Genomic DNA, 10,196 nt, shown 5'->3' on the forward strand with positions numbered 1-10,196 from the left:
CGACAGGGGCTGCAAAAGCGTAAGCTCTGACACACGTTTTTTCCCGCATCCATGAGATCTGCGAAACCAGTAGGCCACTGACTTTCAAAATTAATAATTTTGAGGCCGTAATAGTAGCGAGAAAAAACCTATGTGGATCTCATCACAGACATTGACATGCAAGAGCAAGAAGCTGACCTGATGCTGCTCTACCCACCTCTCTCAGCAACAAAGTTTACCTGGAATGAAGACTGAAGCGGCCATGTGCCACCCAGTCCAAACGTCCTGGGAACAGTCCCCGTATCAAAGGAAGCCTCATCAGAGTATTCAATTGGCAAGGGCGGAATTTCAAGGATCAAAAAAAATAGCCAAGCTAAGGAAAAAGTCATTAAAAACCCCGGTAAACAATTTGCAAAGACCTAAATACAATGGAACATTTTCGGTGAACTTTCTTTTTTTTTGAAAAATTTCCCAAACCCATTTTACTGCGGTTATTTTTGAGACGACGCTTCCAGCAGAGGGGGCCGAAGAAAGTGTACAAGGGCCCGTGGTCCAGGGCCGAAGCGCCGTAAGGTAGGCCACCAAACGCCGCGTGCTGCAGGGGCTGCCGCTTACTTAATCGCAGGCGCTCCCCGCGGACAAAAGTGAGCGAACGCCTGTAGAGCACCCGCTTCTCCCCAGGGGGGAGTTGCGGGAGGCGGAATCGAGTATTTTCAAACACACGGGCCTGAGGTCCATAATCACCACTGATCGGGGCTAGGACGACATATAAGCTTGGGGGATAATTTTGTGAAAATTCACGTATTCTTTCTCCCCCCCCCTTTACCCCCGAGCCGGTGAGTGACCCTGGGGCTTGGGATCAAGTAGAAGTTATTGCAGGGGTCAGTTTTAGGGCGTCTTTCACCACACCAGCGCTATCTGTCGGGTAGCTGCCCAGTCGGTAAGTTACCAGCCGGCCCTATCCTGGCGGTAGGTCTTCGTGCGTTTCACCACGCCTATCCGCAGGGTAGGGGTCCGGCCGGTAGCTAACCGTGCGACGTTGCCATTCTCGGGAGAATCCAGCATGCCGTGCGTAGGAAAGCAGGAAACGTAGGAGGCCGTGTTTGACCCAAATAAACAAAGCAAGTCCAAACAAGTCGAGCCCGCGCAAAACATCAACAACAGCGAGTCCACCTACATTGTCTTTGACCAAGTTCACCATGTCAGCGGAAACTAAAAAGAAGAGGTCCCCGAATTTCACCGAGTCGGAGATAGAGCTGTTTGTGGAGGTTCTCCTCCCAAAATATAAATCTGTCATTGAAAACAAAAAGACCGACGCCCTGACGCGGGGCGAAAAGGCGGCGGCCTGGAGCCGCCTCCAGGTGGACTTCAACAACTTATCCTCAATTTTCCATAGAACTGAGGAGAATTTAAGAAACCTGTGGGGCGAATTGAAGAAAAAGGCCAGAAAAAGACAGGCTTTTCAGAAAAGGGAGACGGTGTGCACAGGTTAGTAGTTGCTGTTAGAGGTTCTCAAATGTTGAGGTTATCTCTTTCATTTTCTTCCATTCATTGCCATTATTACAATGTTCATTACAGGTGGAGGTGAAAGGAACAAAAGTGGCGACCCAACTAAGCTGGACGATAAAGTGCTGGAGGTGATTGGGCCATCCGGAGTGGGCCTCAACGAGCAATATGGAGGAGATGCTGAAATACCAGAGACTGATTCTTCCAGTGCTGTAAGTAGTCTGTCAACTACCCTCTTTTTTAAAGCACTATATGCTGTAGACAGATGCAAACTAGCATGTACCATGCACAAAATTTATTGAAAATTTATTTGCAGTTAAATACAATTGGAGATTTGTTTGTGGTGGGCACATCCGATACTCTGCAAACAGCGGAAACTGTGAGTATTGTGCTGTAATGCTATCCATAATTTTATAGATTATCACAGATACATAAATATGTGTATAAATATAAATTAATGTACTTTAATTTTCTTTTGTTATTGTTAATTTTTGTTGCAGGCTACCATTGAACTCCTGGACTGCTCGGGCATTGTTGTTCCACAACAAAATTGGTCCGATGTTGTGCCACGTCACCTGTACTCCAAGAAGCCTCAGGCTCTGAAGATGGTTGATGGAAGCACGCCGAGCACATCGGGCACCCAAATGTCGAACTCCAGCACCCCAACCACCTCTGCAGAGTCTGCTCGAAAGCGGACGGTGGCTGAGGAACTGGAGTATGCCAAAATAATGAAGAGAAGAAGGCCATCGCTCTCCACTGCTCCTCCGCCTGATGAGAACCAGGCCAAACTGGTGGCGGCCAGGCTGGATCTGGCTCTTGCAACTAAGGCCAACATGGAGGAGCAGAAGAAGAGGGATGAGGAGCTTTTCCAAATAGAAAAAAGGAGGAAAGAGAGTGAGGCAGTGTTGGTGGAGCTGCAAGTTTTGAAAATGAAGAAGGAGCTGGGGCTAGATAAGTAATTTAGTTTTTAATTCTGTGGCGTTTTGTACCTACATTTACATTGCACGAACCAGCACTGGCATTGCCTAGTTAATGTTCCTATTTTTAATTATTATTGGCTGCTTTTAAGCCATTCATTTTTCCTTAGTTAAATTCGTTATCTATTATATATTTGACTTAGTTTTATGCACTTTAAGAGTAACTTGAAAATTTTATCATAACAAAACAAATTTGAAAAATAATTTGCAAAGAGTACTTTTAATGTTGGCTATAGAAATCTGCAAAGCTATTAGGCTGTCTCTGCAAGGGTGTGCAAGCAAAGGTAGAGTACACATGCCACAGTTGCAAAAACTTTTGGAACTGTTCGCTGTGATAAAAGTACCTGTGCCAACGTTGTTACTAACATAAGTGGCTTTTATTTTCTGTTGCTGAAGGTTTGTGCCTCCAGAAAAAGATGTATTGTACGGGTTTTTATATTTTTGTGCCATTTTTTTTTGTACTTTATTGTTTTTTTTACAGAATCCTCCAGACAACACCTCTACTTTCATTCTTTCTAATATTTTTTTTACCACAATGAGCAAGTTAGACACCACTCATATCATTTTTGCAATGAATTTTTTTCATAGCAGAAGGCCTGTTTGAAGTGAGTATATAACTTTCCTGTGTAGTTTTAGGTGATCCTTATCAGTGAATAAAAAGCTGAGTCAACTCTGTAACGTTTATTGAGCACTAGGAGAAACAAAGAAAAAGTATTTTATGCCACACAGCTTATACTACTTTTAATTTGTTTCCCTGTGCTTCATAAACGTTACAGAGTTGACTCAGCTTTGTTATTCACTGAAGGCTCACTGCTGAAAGTACAGAGGAAACCATTATTCTTTGTTCATTTATTTTGAACGGCACATCTGCAAGGAAGCAAATTAGCTGTACCCGACAAGTGCAGAAAATTTAGATCAGGAGTCTGACTCGCTCATTTTGGTAGCACCTTTAAAATTGATTTGTTCACAGTCGGTATTCAAGAATTCAGTTTATTTAAGTTATATGTTCCTCTTTTGAGAACTTTTTTTTTCAACACCAAATAATGTGCTCTTACCAATGTGTATTATTATTTTATATTGTAATTCAGTCTGATAGCCTTGTGATTTTAATGTTATTCTAGTTATGTAATATTATAACTCGCTTATGTGCCATGTATGTCTATTGCAATGTCTGTGAATGTAGTTACAAACGCTTCTTTTTGATTTTTATTATTAGGATAGTGAGTGAGTGATATAAGCAACAATTCTTTGTTTCTAGTTTTTATTATTTGTTAACCGACACAGTACAAAGTGCCCCAAAACAAAGTACAAAGTATGTTGTTGTATTAATAATAAATAATAAGATTCAAATTCCATTACAAATTTTTTTATTCATCCCACATCTAGAATTTCTCAATTATACAGAACAAAATATTGCTAGGGATGAAGTTCAACCAAAGTTTTGAAGTAATCATTGATGAGTTGTCTTCTTGGTAAATCAGTCAATCTCCGGCCATTACGATTATGCTCGACATAAGGTCTCATAATTTGGCCCCGTTCTATCAAAGCTTCCCATGGGGCAGGCAAACGGAGCGCTGGGTCATCACCTGGTTGGGGGTCATTAGCTCTTCTCAATATGTTAAACAGTACTGCAGTGGCAATAATGATCGGCATGCAATTTTCCAGGGATACATTTATACCCAATGCAAGGACAGGGAACCTTCTTTTCCAAACCCCAAAAATGCGTTCAACTGGGTTTCTGGTCCTGATTTGGGACTCGTTATATAGAATTTCTTCGGGTTCCACAGGATTGTCCATGGGAGGCATTAAATATGTTCGACAGGCGTATGCTCCATCACCCAGGAGAAAGGTAAGGGAGACCGGGGCAGTGTGTAACAGGGGCAGTGTGTAACAAAGTAGTATAATTCAAATAAGGCGCGCCCGAACACCTATGTGAATGTGTATTTTCTTTTCCCGTCAATGACTTAATGATTTTGCAATCAAGTCCGCGGTGATTTGATGCCTGTCATGGCGTCTGGAGGAGCTCGAAACTCGGCGCACGCGACAATCGGGTAGAATCCCATTTTTGACCTTTGAACTTCGTGGGTTGAGGCTGTTCGGTGATAAATCATTCCCGATCTAACGATTTTTCATCAAAGAGTACTCTTCCATGGACTTAAAATGCCCTGGGGCAACATCCTAACCTCAAGGGTGTTGGCCTGACAGACGGAAGGCTATGGCACTGTACCTAGGGGCAGTGTGTAACAAGTAAAGGAGGGACAGTGTGAAACAAGAAAGGAAACCATTCACCGGCATACTTTTGCTTCGATGCAATCGTAGCTTAAGTTGTGACATCGCTTTTAACATAAACGGACGTTAAAATATCCTTCAGATTGTATTCCTTTCTTGTTTCACACTGCCCCACCTTTACTTGTTACACACTGCCCCTTTAGTTGTTGCACTCTGCCCCAGGTCGGGGCAGTGTGTAACAAGTGCAAGGCTTAAAAGATTAGGGTCTAGGTCGTTCCAGACGGGACGTGGCATGCCCTAGATCTGCAAGTTACATGACAAAAGGTCCAAAGTATCCACTGAACCTCATTTTGGCAGAACATATTGACAAATGGCGATCTCAGAGCGAAATTCCAAATTCTGTTACACACTGCCCCGGCCTCCCTTATTTCTGTAATCATTTGCCTCAAATTTAGCCCTTTGCCGGCAACTGTCAAAGATAGTTTGGTCGAAGACGCTGCCTGGCCAACGGGCAACAACATCTGAAAATTCCAACTTGGAATTACAAATTGCCTGCACATTCAGGGAAAAGTATGATTTTCTGTTCCTGTAGTATTCTGCATATTGACCACCAGGAGAGCGAATCTTGACGTGTGTGCAGTCCATAGCTCCAATGACTCGAGGGAAACGGGCGATGCTATAAAAGCCGGCTTGCGTTTCAAGACTTTCCTGTTCTGTTCGAGGAAGATAAACAAATTGTCTGTAAAGAGACGCTATAGCTCTTGTGACTCTGTGGATAATTCTGTGGGCTGTTGCCTCGCTCAGGGCGTCTTTCACCAGCGCCTCTACCGGCCGGGTAGCGTACCTCGGCGAGCTTACCCGGCCGGTAGGCACAACCACTAAAATCCGATGCACAGATTTGAGTGTAGCCAGTTGCGTAATATCTCATGCACAAGAGCAGCTGGTTTATTGGGGAAACTGCATAGTTCCTATGAATAAAAGAAATATTGAATTTTGTAGAAAAGCGCTTAAGATGACTCTGCCATTGAACAAAAATGAAAACAAAATACTAACTTGTCACTTGGATATTCTAACCTCTCTTCAATCAGTTCCAACACATGAAGACAGCCTCTTTTCGTAAATCTAAACCTTCGAATAAAATCTTTGTCATCCATGTCAGTAAAATGTTCCAATCTATCACGAATGAACCTTGGACGTGGAACTCGCTCAAGATTTTCCTCCTCGTCGTCGCTTTCAAATACGATGTTGAGAGCAGCCTCTATTATGGCGTTCATCTTGGCGATTTTCTCTGTTTACCTCTGCGGTAAGCGTTTACTAGCCCGAATCTCGACCCAGTAAAGTTACCACCTTGGTAGCTTCACTGCCCAGCTGGTAACTCGTGGTGAAAGACGAATTGTGCCTACCGGCCGGGCAAGCTCGCCGAGGTACGCTACCCGGCCGGTAGAGGCGCTGGTGAAAGACGCCCTTAGTCGGGCCGAGATGGCCTGGGACTCGCATGGCAATTGCCGTGGGCCTGCAAGCGAAAGCCCACTCCTTGCACCATTTAGTGCAAATTTGGGATTTTTCGAAACTTTGGAGCGGTGTAGCGGCTAAACTAGGGCCGGTCCCATACTTTCTGGCACCGGAACTCGAAAGATCTCCTCGAGACCTTCAAGAATCCGCTAGAAAAAGTTCAAATTTCGATGTCGGTCATCGAAAGATCCCTCGCCAAAGTTAGCAAAAAATTACCTCATTTTTACATGTTTTTAATTTGCAAAATCACTTGGATCACCACGAAGATGACTTCAAAAGTAGAATTTGACCACTGGAGTCTCTTCCTCTATTCAATACGCATCTTTTAAGCACAAAATCATTGAGCTAGCGTTGAAATTGTGCCGTGGAGAGCCAAGAAAGGGACTTCGAAGCGCAATTTCAACAAAACCACTAAAGAATGTTCAGAGAAATCTAAAAATTGCCACCCTGGGCGCAAAAATGGACTTAGGGACCTAAAAATTTGGCAATCGCCCTATCTCGACGAGTACAAAAAAATGCCAAAGCGGCACGGAAATCGTCAATGGTCACCTTCAGGCCCTGGCCGAACCGGCATGGAATGTCTCGTAATGCAACATGCTTGAATTGTGTCCGTAACACTTCTTATAATGAGCTTATAAAGCGATCCTAAACATTTTGAACTCATTTCCCATGGCAACAATAGGTGTTATAGTTTAAGCGAGACGAGAAAGCACAGTGTCAACGCAGAATCTTCGTTGTTGCAGGAACAGACGAAACTAGGCAATATGGCGGCCTTTTTTCTCACGAGACGCTGCTGAGCCCGACGGAGCCGGACGAGACTCTAGCCTACAGAAGACCGACGGAGATACGAAAACTGTGAGTGGATTTCGGAGACCCAATGCTCATCGCCAGTGGCTGCTGATATGCCAATTGGGAGGTGCCCGTTTCTGACACTGAAACGCAGATTCGGGAACCACCAGTATTATTCAGTGGGCTACATGGCCGCACTTGCTGCCCAGCATGTCCAAAAGGTGCCATCGTATTATGAATACACGACTAACTATACTAGACCCCCGATGATCGTAAAAATCCGTAATCTGGGTCACGCCGCAGGTAGTGGCTGTCGGGGACGGTCGGGTCGTCTTCGGCTAGGCTCGGTCTCGTTCGGCTCCGTGCTCGACGGGGACGCTCCTCCCCCGGCGTGGCGGCGCGTAGCTGGCGAGCCTTCGGCGGGTCCTCGAGGCCCGAAGGGACGACGGAAACACCCGACCGTCCTCGACAGCCCCGCCGGAGCGCGCCGCCGGTTTTATGAGGGGGCAATTTAGCTTGTACGCGCTGGTCTGTGCATTGGGATACAGCATCGGGGGTCTTTATATAGTTAGTCGTGTTTATGAATAATAAGACTTTTTCTTCCTTTTCTTGGGCATTCCTTTTCTTTTTGATTAACATACTTTCAATCAACATTATGTATAGCCATAGTGTTAAGCCGAATATAATAAAAATGTATTGTATTACTTTAAGGAAATGTAAACAAAAATAAAATATCGCCATGATTTTATCGTTAAGTTGAAACTTTACATTGTAATTTTTTTTAGGTTAATACGATCATAGCCTTGTCATGATCTTGATTTTTATTTGGAAAATATAAGTCTATATATAATCTTATAGTTATAGTAACCATAAAATAATAACAATTTGTCTTAAGGTTACAACGAACACAGCCTTGTCATAATTTTGATCTTCCTTAGGGAACGAAATTAGGAATCTACACATGAGTCTATGTTTAAATCATATAATTAAAGTAAAATTTAAAACAAGAAATTTATATACACTCTCTTTACAGTGCACATATTCTAAAACAATTGCCAAGTTTAGTCCTCAGACGCACAGCGAAAAAACCCTCACAAACACCACCGCGTTATCACGACGGCTGGAGAAAGGGGTCCAGCAGCCGGCCCTACATCACTGTGGCAAAAAGGTTCGGAAAATTCTGTTAATTTTTTTGCCAGGATTCTCCGTAGCCCTCTTATCAATATTCTCCGTAGGCTCTTACAGTATTCTCCTTAGGGCCGTACAGTATTCTCCGTAGGACCGCACAGTCTTCTCCGTAGGACCTGGAAGACTGCATAGTCCTACGGAGATCACTGTGAGGTCCTACGGAGAATACTGTGCGGTCCTATGGAAAATACTGTAGGAGCCTACGGAGAATACCGACAAGGGGGCTGCGGAGAATTACCACAAGCTGTTTACAGAATTTTCCGTAGCTTTTTGCCATAGTGATATAGGCCGCCCTCAGCCAGCAGCAGCACAGTCTCAACCCATTCGCCAAGCTCGACGCTTCTCCGCCTCATCTTCGCCATGGACGCCAGCCACGACATCGTCGAGGTCCGCGACTCGGACAACACCGGCACAGCACTGGCCACGCACGTCAGCCTCGAGGGCCTGGCAGCGGTACAGGCCAACACATCAATCGCCGCAGCCATCCGTCGCCTCGACCTGGAGGTAACAAACATGGTACAGGCAACACGCGTGCTCGACATCACAAGGATCCAGCGGATCGCCGCCAGGCTTCGGCGGGACCTCGCCGCGACGACCGAAGCCCTGACAAGAGAAGCACAGCAAGCCCGGACCGAGGCGCACGCTGCGCAAACCGAAGCCCTGCGCGAGCGACCAAAGACTTCAGTGACTACAAAGCAGCCCAAGTCTCCGCGGGAACAGCGGACAAGGCCGAGGTCGCCCGGCTGCAAGCCCTACTGGTCAGCATGCAAATGGGCATCGCACTTCAAGCAGCAAACCCCACCCACACACCGCGTCCGCACCGAGCCACCAACGTGAGGGCCATCACGGCGACGGGAGAGACCGCAGCAGAGACGATGTCGCGCCGACAACGGAAGCTGCTCCGCAGAGACACTCTGAGAAAAAAGTACGGAAAAAGTACGGAACATGTCTGGTCAATAAATTTGCCTGGACCGTCCGTACTTGCCAACTACGGAACGTTCCGTACTTTTTTTCCGTACCCATTTACATGGGTTCAAATGGAGCAAGTACGGAACGTTCCGTAATTTTCTCCGTACCTCCGTACTATATTTTTCTGTACCATTTCCGTACAAAAGTACGGAATTTTTTACAGTGGAAGGCCAAGCCAACGGCCGCCCCACGCCGTACCCAGCACTCCCACTCCCGGCGCCGCAGCCAGACCAGACTTCAGAGCTTCCAGTCCCCATCGTCGAGGAGCCAGAGGATGACGCCGACTCCAGCCACCTCCAGGGTGATTCCACGCCAACTGAGTCAGTCACAAAACGGCATGGTCTCGGATCGGGACGAAACTTACGCAAATCGTAGGTCTAGTAGTGGGATGACTAAATCCAAAAGCGTTTGGCCGAAAAATATCTAGAAGCCGAGATATTGAGAGGTTAAATATGGTGCCGGGACAGCGACACGGAGACAGTTTTTCGCTCGCAGTTTCGGTTATATCCATCGGATCGAGAAACCAAGCATACCGTTGGAAAGAGGAGAAAATTTCACAAAACGTACTTCCTTTACTTTCTTTTAAAAAGTAAAAATAGTGTTTGATACGAAATAACCTTACCTTTGATTTATCGTAGAAAGTTAGTTGCACCACCAAATTTGCTGGGAAACGTCTTAAAAAATTCCCCGTGAAACAAAGATAAGAAAAAGATCAACCACAAAAAGTACTATTTCTCGTTCCCGAGATATCTGCATTTAACTATCTTGAAGTAGCGTTGCGAGTTCAAGCTCGCGCGGCGGACGAGGTATGAGAAATCCTGCGGCGCGCGCATCAGTAGGTACGTCGCTAAATGACCCGACTTAGAGCAAAACGTACATTTTGAGCCACAATACTGACAAAGTGGCGTACGAAACGTGCAAGGAAGAGTGTGTGAGGCGGACATAGCTGTGGATGCGGTCAAAATCACAAATGCAACGGTTGTAAACAACCCAGTGTGCCGCAGGATTTCTCATACCTCGTCCGCCGCGCGTGCTTGAACTCGCAAC

The 10,196-nt window shown here is 45.5% G+C and overlaps 2 protein-coding genes across 2 annotated transcripts; one reads left to right on the top strand and one right to left on the bottom strand.

Moving 5' to 3' along the window:
- The first annotated feature begins 1,178 nt into the window (after positions 1-1,178).
- On the top strand, positions 1,179-3,139 carry LOC117646358. Its single transcript, XM_034387238.1, has 4 exons — positions 1,179-1,467; positions 1,558-1,697; positions 1,802-1,864; positions 1,986-3,139. The coding sequence occupies exons 1-4, from the start codon at positions 1,179-1,181 to the stop codon at positions 2,442-2,444; spliced, it is 951 nt and encodes a 316-aa protein (XP_034243129.1). The 3' UTR covers positions 2,445-3,139.
- Positions 3,140-3,708: 569 nt separating this feature from the next.
- On the bottom strand, positions 3,709-6,151 carry LOC117645910 (putative nuclease HARBI1). The gene is made up of 4 exons (XM_034386462.1): positions 5,745-6,151; positions 5,571-5,659; positions 5,119-5,500; positions 3,709-4,314 (listed from the first exon to the last, which is right to left on the bottom strand). Exons 1-4 carry the CDS (start codon positions 5,963-5,965, stop codon positions 3,879-3,881), a joined length of 1,128 nt encoding a protein of 375 aa, XP_034242353.1. The 5' UTR covers positions 5,966-6,151; the 3' UTR covers positions 3,709-3,878.
- Positions 6,152-10,196: the final 4,045 nt, after the last annotated feature.

The sequence above is a fragment of the Thrips palmi genome, unplaced genomic scaffold, assembly GCF_012932325.1.
Source record: "Thrips palmi isolate BJ-2018 unplaced genomic scaffold, TpBJ-2018v1 HiC_scaffold_19, whole genome shotgun sequence".
Taxonomy (NCBI): domain Eukaryota; kingdom Metazoa; phylum Arthropoda; class Insecta; order Thysanoptera; family Thripidae; genus Thrips; species Thrips palmi.